Consider the following 15,935-nt stretch of genomic DNA (forward strand, 5'->3'; position numbering starts at 1 on the left):
GGTGGGGGGTGGGGCTTTGAGTGCACTCAGGCGTGCGCGCACACACGCAGGTACACACAGGCACACACGCAGATGCACTTCCACGTCAAGACCCATACAAGCCACAGACATACACACGTACCCAGCCACATACACTGATGTGCTCTCTCCCGCACATCCACAGGTCATTGACGTGTCATACGAAACTCAGCCACTGCTAAGCACACACCCACTTCCTCACCCAGATGGTCAGCTTGGAACACGTAGGAGGGGAGGGCCTTGGGCCTTGGATCCATGCTTATTTGGAGTTGGGAAACCTGCCCTGTGTGTGCACTGCCTGCTTTCAGCAGACAGCCTTGCCCTTCGGAGGTCCCTGGAGGGGGCCAGGGGTGAGGGACCTGACACAGCTCCTTCCGCCCTGCCCAGGTCAGTATCGGCTGCCCTGAGAAGATGGAGCCCATCACCAAGATCTCACACATCCCCGCCAGCCGCTGGGCCCTGTCCTGCAGCCTCTGCAAGGAATGCACAGGCACCTGCATCCAGGTACATGGCCTGTCCCCCGTCCCCCCCCTCCCCCCCCACTGCCCAGCAGCCCTTGTAGGAGCCAGGGGCAGAGAAGGCCCACCTGGGCTGCCTGGAAAACAGGCAGCTGCCCCACCCTCCGCTCGGCCCTCTGGTGCTGTAGACTCACTGGTGGGATAGGGGAGGAGATTCCTCAGCCCCAGTTCCTCCAGTAACGGGGGGCAGGTCTGGGGAGGTAAGGCTCCCCATCCCATTGCAGGAGTGGGAGTTCTGGCTTTCCCCAAGAGCAAATGCCTTTGGACTTGATGAGTACACTGACCTCACTTCTGACGTCAAGCCTGACCTGGGAGGGGTAGGAATCAAATTTTTCCTCCAGCTAAGCTTAAATTCATGCCCAACACAGGGCAGGGCTGCACTAGTCTGTCTATAGCAGTGGTTGTTAATGGAGATTGCTGGGCCCCAAGCCCTGCTCATCCCCCCATTCGGTAGGCCTGGGGTGGGGCCCGAGAATTTGTATTTCGAACAGCTTTCCAGGTGGTGTTTCTGGTCTATAGGTATGGGGGGGGGGTTGTCATCCTTCCCCCCCTCATCTCTCCAGAAACAGAGTTATTGCAAACACTAGATGTGCCTCCACCCGTTTGTAAGACCTTTAACATGGCTTCTGAGCACAGCATAGATGGTCACTCCAGTGGGAGTTGAGGGGACATGTCCAGCCCCTGCTCCCAGAGGACAAAGGCAGGGACAGTGACCCCCAACTTAGATGACATCACAGGAGTAGAGGAGGCAGTGCCCCATCCTATCCTCAGGCCCTCTCTCTCTTTTAATCTTTTATTTTGAGATAACCTTAAACTTACAGAAAAGTTGTACAATATACCTGCTTCCTCTTCCCTCCACCCCAAATACCGAAATTTACTATTATCAGCTCTTTCTTTTGATGCCTTCTGATCCTGAAGTCACTTTGCCCGAAAAATGCAGGTGTTTTCCGGAGGAGTTGATTTCCCCAGGGCCCCTGCTGTTGAGCCCCAATTCCTTTCCAGGCCCTCCCGGACTCCCCCTTCCGGTCTGCCACAGCTCCCCCCATTCCCCACAGGACATGGGCAACCCATCCCCTTAGATCGAGGGTCCCTCAGTCTGGGGTGTGGTGGAGCCCTGCAGGAAGCCCCCCGTGCTCCCCCCACCCCACCAGGGCTCCCATGTGTCCCTGGGCCCAGCCTGACGCGCCCATCCTCTCCCGCCAGTGCTCCATGCCCTCCTGCGTCACGGCGTTCCACGTCACGTGCGCCTTTGACCATGGCCTGGAAATGCGGACTCTATTAGCCGACAACGACGAGGTCAAGTTCAAGTCGTTCTGCCAGGAGCACAGTGACGGGGGCCTGCGGGGAGAGCCCGCGCCCGAGCCGGCGGAGCCCAGCGCGGGGGGCGAGGACCTGGAGAAGGTGACCCTTCGCAAGCAGCGGCTGCAGCAGCTGGAAGAAGAGTTCTACGAGCTGGTGGAGCCGGCCGAGGTGGCCGAGCGGCTGGACTTGGCCGAGACGCTGGTTGACTTCATCTACCAGTACTGGAAGCTGAAGAGGAAAGCCAATGCCAACCAGCCGCTGCTGACCCCCAAGACCGACGAGGTGGACAACTTGGCCCAGCAGGAGCAGGACGTGCTCTACCGCCGCCTCAAGCTCTTCACGCATCTGCGGCAGGACTTGGAGAGGGTGAGTACCCTGCTGCCTGCCCGGCCGCCCGGCGGGCCTTGGGGGACTCACCGCTCGTCCTCGCGCGCTGTCCTGGGCTCACCCGGCCTCAGGAGGTGAGCTTCCGGGGCTGGCCCAGGGGCCAAGGGCACAGCCGGGGAGGATCCAGCGGGTCGAGTCTCCGGGCCCCTCTTGGCCCAGCCCTTCTGCCGGTCTGGGGAAGGGTAGGGCCTGTGTTGGGGTCATGGGGTTGGGGAGCCGCAGAGTTGAAACAAGGACCCAGACTTCTGATTCCCAGCCACCAAGTGGCCGCCCTTGCCTGTGCTGAGAGCCTGAGCCTTCAAGGTTGTTCAAGTCGGCGAAACGAGCCTGCGCCGCGCCGGGCAGAGCGCACAGGGTGCCCAGGCTGCTCGGGTGCAGGACGGAGGGAGCCGCCCGAGCAGCACGCGGAGGTTTGAGAGCGGGCTGGAGGAGCCGCGGCGGCCGGTGCAGGCTGGGAGGACGGGGCCGCGGGGTCCCTGGACACAAGGGGTTGAGTCGGTCGGAAGTGGCAGAAATGTTTTAAGCAAGGGACTGTCCCAGTAAGGTTGGAACTTTCAAGCACTCCCTTGAAGGAGGAACCACAGGGTCCAGACGTGGCCGAAACTCCCTGGCTGTGTGCTGGAAGAGTGATGCTAGTGGCTTGGTACAGGGTGTGGATTTGGGGACTGTGAGATGAGGGGGTACAGATGCCATAGTTTCAAGCTGAGCTGAGCAGGGTGTGGACAATGAGGGCGACTCTCCTTGAGCTTGGGGTCCCCTGAACTTCCAACTTCTCCTGTCCCCCTAGAAGGAAGGTGAAGGGGCCTGCCTTCATTGGGGTGTGTCTTTGAACTTGGCTTTTTTGGTACCTACTAGCCACTTCCAGCTGGCAAAGTAGCCACCCCTTCCCCCGCAAGGATGGGGCTGGATGTCCAGGGTCCTTGGACTAGTCCTCTGAGCCCCAGGCGCTGCTCTGGCCTCTCCACCCCTTCTAGAATATTCACAGCATATGGGTCGGATGCATTGCAGCATCCGGTGCAGACTCACACCCACCCTCTCCCGCCTTACTAGGAAACAGCCCTGGGTGGAAGCATCAAGGGGGCTCTGTGTGACCGTAGACAGCTGCTTTTCTCATATGTGTCAGATGGCAAGTCTGTAAAATGGGTAGGCAGTTCAGTTCGGTAGGTGTTGTCGTGTATTGGGTTTAAGGGGGCAACATGAGGTGGAAGCTCTGAATCTGGAATCACTCCCCTTCACCCCCTCATCTGGCCTGGGGCCTGGTCAAGGGAGATGACCGTGATTGGTCTGGGAGGGAGCTCACCGGCGGGCAGCCAGCCTGTCTCCAGGACAGAAGGGAGAGGCAGGGGGAACAGACCAAATACCTCTGGCTCCAGCCAGGGCCCGAGGCCAGGCCACTGCCGTTCCAACCACCACCTGTGGACAGCCCAGCTCCTGGCTCATGTGGCAGGAGCATCGGGCACAGGCCCTTGTGAGAACCACGGCTGCTTCCAGAGTGGTCCCCAGCCGCCGCAGGCCTCCACCCCCAGATCTCCAGCACAGACACCCAGCAGTTACTCCTGGTGTGTCTGTGCTCCGCGCCTGTTGCGTCCGCCCACCTACCTCGCCCCTGCCCGGCTGGGTGGGGAGGCAGGGGGAGGGCTCACCTGTTACTTAATCGTCACAGTTGTCCTGGGAAGAGAGGTGGGTACGTCTTCCCAGTCCTGTCGAGCAGATGGAGAAGCTGCAGCTCAGAGAGATGAAGTGACAGGAATCCTTAGGGGAACTCATATTTCCTAAGGTTTGAGCTTGAATTCAGACTTGATGGGGGTGGGGGAGGTGTCAGAAAGAGAGATGCTGGCTTGTCCTCTAGTCTAAAGATTCACTGGGTGGGAGCATTCTTGTCTTCAACCCACAGCCTTTCTCCTCTCCCCACCCCTGCCTGACCCCAGCAGGCCTGCTGGGAGCGACTCTGGGAGTCCAGGGCAACCAGGGCTGCTGCACAGACCCCCTTCGAGGGAGGATGGAGCCCCTAAAGCAGGAGAGAGCCAACCCACCCTTGCACAGGAAAGAGGAAGCCGGGTTGCCTTTGAAGTTGGTGCAGCTTCTTAGGACTTGGGAGCGGGTCCGGTCAAAATGCTGCTTCCCCACCAGCCTCGGAGCTGGGCTGGGGGATATCAGCTTGGCAGGATCTAGGAGGACATGGGGCTGGTGGGCATCAGCGGGCCCAAGGCGCAGTGAACAGGCCTGGCAGGGCTGGTGAGGGGAAGGCGGTCAGGGATGGCCTCACGCCGGCTTCACCCCTCCCGTGTCCCCTGCCTCAGGGCCTTTCATGGCCACGCGCTGGTGACTGAGGGAAGGTGCGGGCTGAGCCCTGTGCTTGTGGGGAGGCTCTCTGCAAAGACCCGTGACTGTTGGTGGCCTGGCCAGCCCTGGTCTCCAACCATGGCCCAGTGCCAGTGGCCAAGAGTGTCCAGCCTGTGACTGGGCCTCGGGCCAGCTTGGGCACGGGTCCATCAGGAAGGCATGGTGTAGGGTTTGCGTCCAGCTTCTGCGCCTTCCGAGTTTGTTTCCACGTGTCTGAGTTTCTGTGTCCTTGTCTATTAAATGGGTATAAGGATGGAACTGATGGTGGTGGTAGTGAAGATGGGGGTGTGGCGGACAGCTCTGATCAGAAGTGCTCCCCATGGTCAGCCATGGTTGTTGCTGCTGACCTGGCCCCAAAGGCAGTTTGGCTCTTAGAAGCAGGGAGGCCACGCTGGGCGGGCCATGGTGGTCAGCAGGCAGAGTTCTCACCTGCCATGCTAGAGACCATGGTTCGATTCTTGGTGCCTGCCTATGCAAAAAAAAAAAAAAAGAGGGGAGGCCAAGCCTAGTGCTCCCAGGGTGGGGCTGCACAGAGCACCTAAGGGATAGGCTCCATGCCAGAGCCTAGGAAGCAAGGGTGGCCTCCCCGACTGGTCATTTGGCCCCCAAGACAGTTGCTGTGAGAAGCAGGAGCTGGGGGCCAGGCTGCCACTACCAATGTGAAAATCCTATTTTACGGTCAGACCAGAAGATGTGCTTTCTTAAACTTTGAGCCACAGGCCTCGGCCCTGGCAGGCAGCTCGGGAAGGCCTGGCCACTGCAGCCTCCCAGGTGGTCACAGCTGACCCGGGAGTTGCGACACTGCGGAGCAACCCCACACTCACCCAGGGTCCCCTAGCACCCGTGCGCAGGGACTTCCCGCCCGCGGCTCTGGATCTGGTTATCAGGAGTTTATTCGCCAGCCTGACCCCTGACCTGAGGAGGAGCCAGCAGGGTGGGGACAGCTCAGAGACAAACACGCCCTGGGTGGTGGACGTGTCAGAGCTCCCCATGGCCTCCTTTCCAGCAGCTCTCTCAAGGAGAGGAGGCCCAGCTAGGAGGTGGGTCCTCCCCTCCCTGTCCCCAACTTGTCACCTGTCCCCTTGGAACCTGGCCACAGCCCATTGGCTCTGTCCTCCATGCCCTGGTGGAGGTCCCCTCCCAAAGCTTACCTTGTCCAGGCCGCCTCAGCCTCCAGACCTCAGGCTCCGCAGCTCCCCTGCCTCCCACCCCTAGGACTTCTCCGTCCCATGAGTGCCCCCGCCCCAGCGAACCTGGTCACCACCTGGAGCCGCCGTGCCGAGGGCATCAACCCAGACAGGCCACATCTCACTTCTACACCCCAGCCCCTGTTCTCCCTGCTCACCTGCCTCTCCAGGCACAGCACCTTTCCCTGCCCTCCTGTTTCTTCACTCCCGCCCCGCCTGGCATTAGCCCACTGCACATGCCCTTGACCCTGTGCAGAGGGAGCTGCGGAGCCCGCCAGGACAGACCCCATCTCTGTGAGCAGGAAGCTGTCCCCCAGCCCTGGCTGCTCCTTGGTCCTGGTGATGAGCCAACCTGGCAGCTGAGGCTGGAGGACGGGGTCTGCCACCACGCGTGTGCTCCCTCTGGGAGGCCGCTCGCAGCCCCCCCACTGCCCTCCCTCCCACGCTCCCCTCTGCAGGGCCCTCAGAAGCCCGCCAGGCATCCCCTGCTCAAGCCTCAGCAGGCCCAGCCCCGGCCACCCACGGCTTCTCCATCTCCTCGGGTGCCCCGGCACTCGGCCGTTCTTGCTCAGGCCACCACCCGGAAGTCCTCCCTGCTCCTCCCTGCTCCTCCCTGCTCCTCCTTGCTCCTCCTTGCTCCTCAGCTCCGCATCCAGGCACTTTCTGCAAAACTCGGTGATACCAAAATAGCTTCACCAACATGTAAAACCAATTACCAATCCCCGCCCTAGTTATTGGGGACCTTTCTGCTTGATTTATTTTTGTACTGATTAATTTTTTTTAATGGGAGTGTCTTATCTTTATAATCAGGGAATTAAAAAAAAAAAGAAAAACAGTAATGACATTGTAAGGAGCTTTCAGCCTGGGTGAGCCTCTGTGGTGGTGTCCCCAAACACCATCATTGTAAAGGAATTCTACAAAGTTCAGTAAAATACAGGATACGTTGCTCTAAGTCTTAGGGGACATTAGAAAAGTAATTGTTGATTCCAAGGTGCGGCAGGAACAGGGGCTCACGTTGTGTCTGGTGTGTACTTACACAACCAAAGAATGTTTGGCATCATTGGGATTCTCACGAAGGGAAATACTGCTGTCTTCTGTAGCAGGAATCTCCAGACAGTACTGATTGTGTAGTATACTTGATCATTAAAAAAAAAAGAGAGCATTTATTTCCAATATATGTTAATATTTAAGGACTCATTCATGTCTCCCACCCTGTATTGTAAAAAACGTGTGATCAGAGTTTCTAACAGGATCAGAAAAGGAAATAAACTTCAGTAGTGCAAGTTCTAGTATTTGCTTCCTGCCCCGGTAAATTGTCTTCATTCCTGCCTGCTTCTCACTTTGGAATCTCCTGGTGGAGGGGTACTCATTCTTAGATGCCACAGTACTGTAGAAAATAGTTATTTGAGGGCCCACCCACCAAGCTTGGTGCCCCCCAAGCCTGGGAATCTGTGTTTTTAACCTGCACCCCAGTGATCTTGATGCCAGGACTTCCTTTGGTCATGCCTTGAGTTTCAGATGAAAGAAAGAAAAAAAAAAAACATCTGTTTTAATAGAAAGCAAACAAGTATGACTCTTGTCACTGATGGAGGAATCCGCGGCTCTGAGCCTCACCCCCTCTGGCTCTGCCTTTAGAGGCTAGTTTGGGATGTGGACTGTACTCCAGGATGGGCACACTTTGGAAATTTTTACAAAGCTGGATGTTGACGGGTTTGTTTTTCGGCCTCCAAAGTAGCCAGGAACCCATTTCTCTTTGTGCCCCCACTCACCTTGTCTGCCTGGCTGCCAGGGAGGAAGCAGGCTGAGGGTGGCGTGGGGTCCTAGGTGCAGCCATGGGGAAAACTTTCTGCAGGTGGTGTTCGGGCCGAGACCTGAAGAACAGGGTCAAGCCCCGGGAGGACGCGTGAAGAGCATTCCAGCACATAAAGGAGGTGCTAGGAGGGCAGTATGGCAGGTCCTGGCAGGCTGGGGGCAGGGGCTGTGAGGTGAGGGAGGGAAGTCAGATTGGGCAAGACCTTGGGCTGTGGCTGGGTCTTTCCTAAGTGTGACAGGAAGGACACCATTGGAGGTTTTAAGGGAGGAGTAGATGGGGTCTGATGTACATTTTAGGAAGATGGTGGAGTGGGGTCGGTCAGAATGGCCAGTTGTCCAGGTCTGAGAGATGGTAGGGACTCAGCTGAGAAGCAGAGGGCGTGACGGGGTGCGGTCACGTCTGTGAGGAACTGAGGGGCCTGCATAGGTGCAGGTCCGTCACGCCCCTCCCTGTTGCCCACTCGACACTCCAGCCACACGAGGTGTGGGTCCTCCTTGGCTCTCCCCTGCCTGCCCTACTCTATGAGATGGTCGGCTTCTGCTTGGCCTAACCGCCCCTTTCTCCAGGAAACCTTCCTCACCTCCCCTGTCTCTGGGTCAGAGATACCTGGTCCCTCAACCCTCCTGGGCAGTGAGCCTTGACAGGGGCCCCGGCCGCCAGCCTCTGCTTAGGGGGATCTGGGGAGGCAGGAGGCGGGTGGGGATGCCTGGAAGGAGGTCCTGAAGAGGCGGGACAAGGCAAGGGGGCACAGACTGGGGCCGGGGGACTTAGGGAGGTGCTGGTCACAGGGGTGAAGGCAGCTGCTGCTTAGAGGTGGAGACGCGGCCTGATCTTCCCGGTTCTGGGTGGGGTATCACACACCAGTGTAGGCCGCCATGCGTCCATGTAGAGTCACCCTGCGAAGACCTGGGACTAGACCACGTGTCCTGGCATCTCCCACATTGGCTGGCTCAGGAAGGAGAGGAAGACGCCCAGGCCAGGGGAAGTGGTGGTCACGCTAGGTGCGGGGACTCTAGAAGCATCCCCAGCAGCTTACGGACATGAAGACTGAACTCAGTAGTGAAGGCAGAGCCCCGCTGGAGACAGCGGCACTAGCCTCAGCTGGAGAGACCCTGGTGGGATGCAGGACTCAAGCCAGCTGCCCCTGCTGTTGGAGGCTCTGTCCTGAGCTGAAGATGACCCCAGACCCAAGAGGTGTCTCAAGGGAGGGGGCCTGATCTTGCCCTAGAAGTGCATCACCCTGAGAAAAGGTGCCAAGTGGGCTGGCAGCAACACGGCCCACCCTTCAGTGCTTCCAGACCAGCTGCCGGGAGGGCTGCTGTCCCATGGGCTGAGCAGGCTGATCTTCGAGGCTCTACAGGGCGTTCGCCCACTGGCCTGAGGGGGCCAGAAGGCCCCTGCCCTCCACCCTGGGTGGCGCTGCGTGGCTGAGTGGATGCGGCCATGTGCATGTGGGAGCTGGGGCCAGAGCAGTGGGTGGACGTGGCTCAGCCAGGCTGGCATGGGCAGGCCAGGGGCTGCTCTGCCGGGATGCTCTCTGACTCTGTGGCCCGTGGCCCTGTGTGGCTGCGGTTAGCTGCGGGCTTTTGCTCTGGGATTTGTGGCTGAAGAGCTCCCTTGATGGGATGAGGAGGCCTTGGACAGGAGGCAGAGAGAAGCCTCGGTGGTGGATCCTGGGAGACTGTGTGACTGACTCGCCAGGAGAGACTGCGGTTGAAGGATACGCCAGTTTGAGCAAACCAGGTGCCCTCCCCTGCCCGCTCTGGTTCAGCCAAAGGCTGCAGGGCCAAGTGGCCCCATGCTTGGGATCTGAGAACTGCAGCACAGTGTGAGGTGCACCCTGGGTCTGGGAGCTGATGCCCAGATGGCCCAGGCAGGGTAGACAGTGGTGGCAGCCGGAGCCTCTGCCCTAGACCCTGCTGTCACCACTGGACCATTGGTGAGGTTCCCCCAGATCTGGGTGGTCAGTGGTAGCTGCCTGTGAGTAAGGTGGAAAATCTCTCTTGTGTTTTCTCAGGTTAGAAATCTGTGCTACATGGTGACAAGGCGCGAGAGAACAAAACACGCCATCTGCAAACTCCAGGAACAGATATTCCACCTGCAGATGAGACTTATTGAACAGGACCTGTGTCGAGGTAGGCGCCTCCCCGCCCGCCGCCGGCCACCCCTCCGCGCGCACTCGCAGGGCTGGGTCCCAAGGAGGGTGCGTCTTCGGGGCCTGGTGGCGCGCGTGCATGGACCAGGGACTGCCAGCCCCACCCCCGCCCTCCACCTCCCAGTGAGTAGGCCAAGGTGGGGACGTCCCACCGTCCAAGTTGTGTGTTGGTAGGCAAGGGGCCAGGGAATGGGAGGTGGGCGTCGGTCCTGCCTTCAGGGAGAACCAGGTCATGAGCGCCAGCCTGCAGGGGTCCAGGGCCAAGTGTCATGTGGACAGGTGCAGACTGAGAGTCCTAGTGGCTCTGTGCTGGTACTCAGGAAGGAAGGGCCAAAGCTGGAGGACTTTCCCCCCGTGCCACGCCTGTCTGCCTGGGTGTTGTTTCGGAAGAATTGGCTTACTCCACCAGGTTTGGAACAGGACCCACGTGCTCTTTCTCTCTCTGACCCCGCCTGTCTTTGAATTCAGGCCCTGCATCAGCAGTTTGTTCTGTTTTCCTCTCTTGCCATCACATGCATTTAGCAGACCTGGAAATTGAAGGCCAAACAAGCTCTGACTTTGCTCGTCTCTGTTCTCTGTGGATATTGCCGGACACAGGGCCCTTCCTGCAGTACTCACGCGTTAAGAAGGGCAATGCTTAACCAAACGAGTGGTGTGCTGTTGGATTATGTGCGGCAGAAATAGCTGGATGGAGAGAGATTTTGAGCCAGGGGCTGCCGTGCCAGCTCAGGCTTGCCCTGGAATGGAGAGGGAGGAAAGTACTGGGCTGCCTTCGGAGCAGCGACGGAGGACCTGGTGCTGCCATCACCCTGCCCAAGAGCTGAGCTGCCTTGATAGTCCTTGGGGATCACCAGCCCTTCTGACTAAAGAAACTGGCACTGCTGAGTACATGTGCTGGGTCAGGGCAGGTCACCGTGCACGCCAGGGCTGTCTTGGCTTCCAGGCTCCCTCTCTCCTCATCATTCTCTGACAGGGTGCCAGGCCCTGTGCTGAATGCTGCAAGGCCCTGCAAACCCGAATGGCCAGGTTTCTTCCTTCGTGGAGCTCACCATCAGGAGGGATAAAGGAAAGTGAATACCTTGGAGTGTGGTGTCCATCAGGCTGCAGTTGGTGCCCATGCAGACACAGAAGGCGTCAGGCTGGCTTCACAGAGGCGATGACTCTGGAATAATGTCTCAAGGCCTGCTAGCACCTCTGCTGTGGCCACACAGCCAGCAGCAAGTGGAAAGATATCCTGGCCCCCAAAAGGGCCCCCTACAAGGCACTCACTATGGAAGAAGCAAGAGAGTAGAAAGGCTTGAGCAGGGCTGGAGGGTACAGGGCTCCAGAAACGTGGTCAGGAGCCTGTAGGGACACATTCGGGTTTAGGGACATTTGCGCTTTTTCGACCTGAGTGGCAGCAACAGGCAGCCCTTTGTTCGGTGCAGAGCATGCGGAGGAGACTGGCTCGCCCCTGCCCAAAGCTGATGTCCACACTGTGGCAGTGGTTGACCTCTTGGGCAGGCCCTGGGTGCTGAGCATGTTGCAGAGGCCTGGCTGGCCTGGGCACTGGATGAGGCCCCCCAGCAAAGCTGATAATGTAGACGGTGAGCTGAGCCAGGTGAAGGACAGGGCAAGGAAGCAGCCTATTTGGAGATCCAGAGGCCAGAGCATGCTTTGTTAAGAGAAACTGGAAGGAGGTGGGCATGGCCTGAGGCTGGTGGGTGCCAGGGCCAGAGGTGCAGGGTCTTGTAGCCTGGAAAGGGGCTCAGACTATACTGAGGGCAGTGAGGAGGCAGGAAGCCTCCCGTAGAGGGGCTAGACATCTACCCACGGTGCAGAGAAGGAGACCGAGGGCAGCAAAAGGAAGGACGCAGTCTGCAGTTGCATGGAAGATTAACAGCTGAGCTGGAAGATTCCCTGAGCTGGGGCCATGCCCCCTACCTCTTAAATCCGTGTTTGGGTGAGAAGCCTCTGGCTGAGAAGCTGGGGAAAGAGTCACGGCAGCTGGGCGCAGAGGCCTGAGTTGGAGTGTGGGGCTTCGCCCTCCACGTGACACCCCCAGCCCCAGCCCCACCCCTGCATTCTCTGTGACTCCCTCGACCTGTGTGGGCATGAGCTGAAGGGGTAGGGTACGAAGGCCAGGGGTGCACCCCGAATCGCCCGTCTACTTCTTCCCTGACCTCAAAAGCAGACAGGAGACCACGGCAGGGCCCCAACACAGAGGAGGGTGGCCGCCGCGTCAGGACCCGCAGATGGTGTTCTCACCTCCTTGGCTGGCTCCTGGACCTGCCATTCAAGGCCCTGCCCTGGCCAGGTCTTCTCCAGTGGGCCTCTCCTGACCGGGACTCCCTTCTAAGGAGTCATGAAGGTCAGACCGCCCCAGGGCCTGCACAGGCCTCCTCGCAGCCTGACCCTCAAGGACACCAGGGACCAGTTACCACTCCCTCCCCGCTGGCCCCTGACTCGCTGGAGCCCCGTCCTCCTGCATCCGTGTCTCTGGCCCTGGGCACCGGGGCAGGGCGAGGTCATGGGGAGGCTGAGGCCTGGGTGCTGCAGGGCCAGTGGGCTGACTGCCCCTCCCCCCCCCCGTCTCTTGCTGTCCCTGACAGAGCGGTCCGGGAGGAGAGCCAAGGGCAAGAAGAGTGACTCGAAAAGGAAAGGCCGTGAGGGACCGAAGGGCAGCCCCGAGAAGAAAGAGAAAGTGAAGGCGGGGCACGAGTCCGTCCTGGGGCAGCTGGGTGAGTGAGTGGCCTGGCGGACAGGCCAGGATTGAACTTTCCATCCATAGGAATCCAGGGTCGCCAGGCCCACCCATCCCAAGAAATCCTTCCTCTGGAGACCTGGAAGCTGCACCCAGCCAGCTCAGGAAGTGCCCGCTCAGTCCCCTGGCCGTTGTCCTGGATGCCAGACTTGTCTCACAGGTTCTGGGGGACCCCTGGCCTTCTGGGCCCCTCCAGGAACCCCGCCACACGCTGGAAGGCTAGCGTCTCCCAGAAACCTCCATACTCCAGGCCCCCGCACGGTGGGGAGCTGAGGCCCCTCATGCACCCTCTCCTCTGTGCTGGTGGGCTTCCTGGGACCATAGGTCCCACCTCCACTGTCACACGTTCCCTCTCGCCCCTCGGGGACCCCAGCTTTGGTCTCTGGCTGGGGTCCATCTGTGCAGGAGGTCCCGTGCTTCCTTGAGAGCAGCTCTCAGGAATCCGGGTGGAGTTTCTTCCCCAGAGCTCTTCTTCACGGAGATGTCCAGGGCGCGTGTGTCCCTCAGTCCCAAGAAGGGAATAACTTGGGGGTCTGTGGGGAGGCTCAGTGCCGCCTGCTGGCCCCAACACACAAGGGGGCCCTGGCACGCCTGACACCTCTGTGCGCGGTCCTCATTCCGGAACGTCCAAAGGAGGCACCTCGGAACAATCTGTAGCCCCCTGGTGGCCCGAGAGTGTTACCACCCCTTTCTCCATCCCGGTCCCCCGCCGGCGCCTGCTGGGCTTGGCTGAATGCTTTGGCGTTAACGTGAACTCCCAAGGCTTTGATTTTACCCTCAGCCCCATGGGGCGAGTAGCCAAGTCCTGGGTGGGTGGGAGTGGGGGTCCTTTTAGGCACAGGGGTGTATGGGGGGCGCTCTTCTTTGGTGTAGTCACAGGAGGGGTGGATGGAACGAGGAAGCGGGGGTGGTCAGAGAGGGCCTCCTGGAAGAGGGGGTGGGGGGGTGGGACCCCCCCCCCCCACCGCTGGGCTCTCACCGCCTCCTCTCTCCCTTCGGCCAGGCCTGTCCACCTCCTTCCCCATCGACGGCACCTTCTTCAACAGCTGGCTGGCGCAGTCGGTGCACATCACCGCCGAGAACATGGCTATGAGCGAGTGGTCGCTCAACAACGGACACCGCGAGGACCCTGCCCCGGGGCTGCTGTCCGAGGAGCTGCTGCAGGACGAGGAGACGCTGCTCAGCTTCATGCGGGACCCCTCGCTGCGGCCCGGTGACCCTGCCCGGAAGGCCCGGGGCCGCACCCGCCTGCCTGCCAAGAAGAAGCCGCTGTCCCCGCAGGACGGGCCTGGAGCACGGACGACCCCAGACAAAGTCCCCAAGAAGCCCTTGGGCCAGGATTCGGGCAGTGGCAAGGGGGCCCAAGGGCCACCTGCCAGGAAGCCACCCCGGCGGACACCTTCTCACCTGCCCTCCAGCCCTACAGCCGGGGACTGTCCCATCCCAGCAGCCCCTGAGAGCCCCTCCCCGCTGGCCCCCGAGGCCCTGGACAGGACGGTCCCAATGGCCGCCGACTCGCATGTCCAAGTGCCTGGCCCCACAGCGAGCCCCAAGCCTTTGGGCCGGCCGCGGCCACACCGCGAGAGCAAGGGAAGCCGGAGGTCACCGGGTGCCAGGCCAGACGCCGTGCCGGGACCGCCTTCCGCTGTGGCCGAGAGGCCAAAGGTCAGCTTGCACTTTGACACTGAGACTGACGGCTACTTCTCTGATGGGGAGATGAGCGACTCAGACATAGAGGCCGAGGCCAGCGGGGTGCAGCGGGGTCCCCGGGAGGCAGGGGCTGAGGAGGTGGTTCGCATGGGGGTCCTGGCCTCCTAACTCACCCCGCCCGCCCCCTGCCCTGGTCCCCCGACAAGGTCTCAGCCCAGTCACAACTGCCATTTCTGATCTCTGCTGAGTGTCGCAGACCCGTGAGGCTGCCACTCTGTTATGGTTTCATTTTTAATATAGAGAGAGTTTCAAATTCCACACTGTTGTCTTTCCTCTGTGCTGGTGTAGGACGTTAGGATTCTTTCCATGGCTCTGGCCTTGAGGACCGTGCCAGGTCCTGTACCCCACCCTCGATGTGGCGGCTCCCTGCCCATCCCCGTGCCACTGGGGGGCTCCTGGCCAGGTGCAGGCACTGCGAGGAGGGGCCCAGGACTCCAGTCCGCTGCCGCTGGGACGCAAACTATCGTTTGGGCATTATTTCATGGCAGATGGGCCAGCCCCAGGCCCGTCCCACCTAGCCCCCTAATCTCACCGGGGTCTGTTTTGGGGGGTCCTGCTGCACTCCACTGATCCCCGAGGAAGTATAAGTGATACCCAGCCAGAGTCTACTCACTGTCACAAGCACAAACGAGCTTAAATGAGAAAGCACTGAGGGGGCGCAGAGGCTGGTGCCGGGGGGACCAAGAGCTGTTCCCGATCAGCCCCCGAGGTGAGGTCTGCCCACCTGCCCACCACCTTCCCCTCCCTTGCCGCCCTACCCCTGCCTGTGCCCGGCCCAGCGCCTCTGGGAAGGGCTCCCCAGAATCCTTCCTGGGCTGTGCCATTTACTCAGGGGACTCCCAAACAGCCAGCCGCCCGTGCGCTGGGGCGCTGCGAGGGAGGGCCAGTGCCCAGACAGGGCAGGGGCTCGGGCCAGCCCCCTCCCCTGCAGAGAATCACTCTGTGGCTCCAACTTCCTTTCTTCCTTCCTTCCGGGCCGAAGTTGGGTCGCTCCCAGAGAGAGCTGACCAGACCAGACCGTTTGCCTTTTCAAGTTTCCTAGTCCTGCTAAGAGATGAGCTGCTTCCTTGGTTTCCTTTTGGAAACTCCTTCCAACAAGCAGTGGGGTCCTGGGGCCCAGGGCGGGCTGCGTTGGCCTGCTGGGGCTGTTTTAAGTCTTGCTTGAACCTTCCCAGTTTCCTGTCCCTCGGAGCCCTGACACCCCCCTCCCCCATTCTCAGCCATGCCCTACTCCCGCCCCCGCCCCCACCCCCACCCTCCCTGTCCCAGGTACTTGCTCTGAAGAGTTTCAGTGGAGTGGCCCCAGGGTGATAGCTCAGGGAACAAACAAAAAAGGAATTTCAGTGAAAACATTGTTTTTTTCTTTTATGAATTACTCCTGGGGCACTTCTGCCACTGGTAAAGCCAGAACTTCTCTAACAAGAACCTTGCAAAAGTCCAGTGAAAATCAGTCGAATCATTCTGTGGATGCCAAAGAATATTTTGACCAACAAAACAGCACAGCCTGGACCCGACAACTTGTCTTTTGGACTTTTTTTTTTTCTCCCTTAATGGAGTTCTTTAGCAACAAAGTATAGAAACCTGTTCATCTTGGACGCCTGAGGAGCCGGAGCCCAGCTCTCTGGAGAGGCAGCTTCCTGCTGCCCAGCTGCGTCCTGCTGCCCAGCTGTGTCCTGCTATGGATTTCAGATCCTGGGCTGGGCCCGCTGGAAGCGCCCCTAAACCCGGCCACGCGGGAAGCGGGGGGTGCTGCCGGCGA

General features: G+C 60.0%; 1 protein-coding gene across 7 annotated transcripts in view; it reads left to right on the plus strand.

Annotated features, from left to right (window-relative positions):
* Positions 1-15,430, plus strand: part of JADE2 (jade family PHD finger 2) — a 46,399-nt gene extending 30,969 nt beyond the window's left edge. For all 7 annotated transcript variants that reach the window (XM_077138478.1, XM_077138480.1, XM_077138482.1 and 4 more), the window contains 5 exons: positions 406-522; positions 1,740-2,204; positions 9,586-9,703; positions 12,315-12,443; positions 13,470-15,430. In XM_077138478.1, coding sequence (XP_076994593.1) covers positions 406-522; positions 1,740-2,204; positions 9,586-9,703; positions 12,315-12,443; positions 13,470-14,284 — 1,644 coding nt within the window. In that variant the 3' untranslated portion in view covers positions 14,285-15,430. The remainder of the gene's footprint in view (positions 1-405; positions 523-1,739; positions 2,205-9,585; positions 9,704-12,314; positions 12,444-13,469) is intronic.
* Positions 15,431-15,935: the final 505 nt, after the last annotated feature.

The sequence above is a fragment of the Tamandua tetradactyla genome, chromosome 20 (assembly GCF_023851605.1).
Source record: "Tamandua tetradactyla isolate mTamTet1 chromosome 20, mTamTet1.pri, whole genome shotgun sequence".
In the NCBI taxonomy this organism is placed as follows: Eukaryota; Metazoa; Chordata; class Mammalia; order Pilosa; family Myrmecophagidae; genus Tamandua; species Tamandua tetradactyla.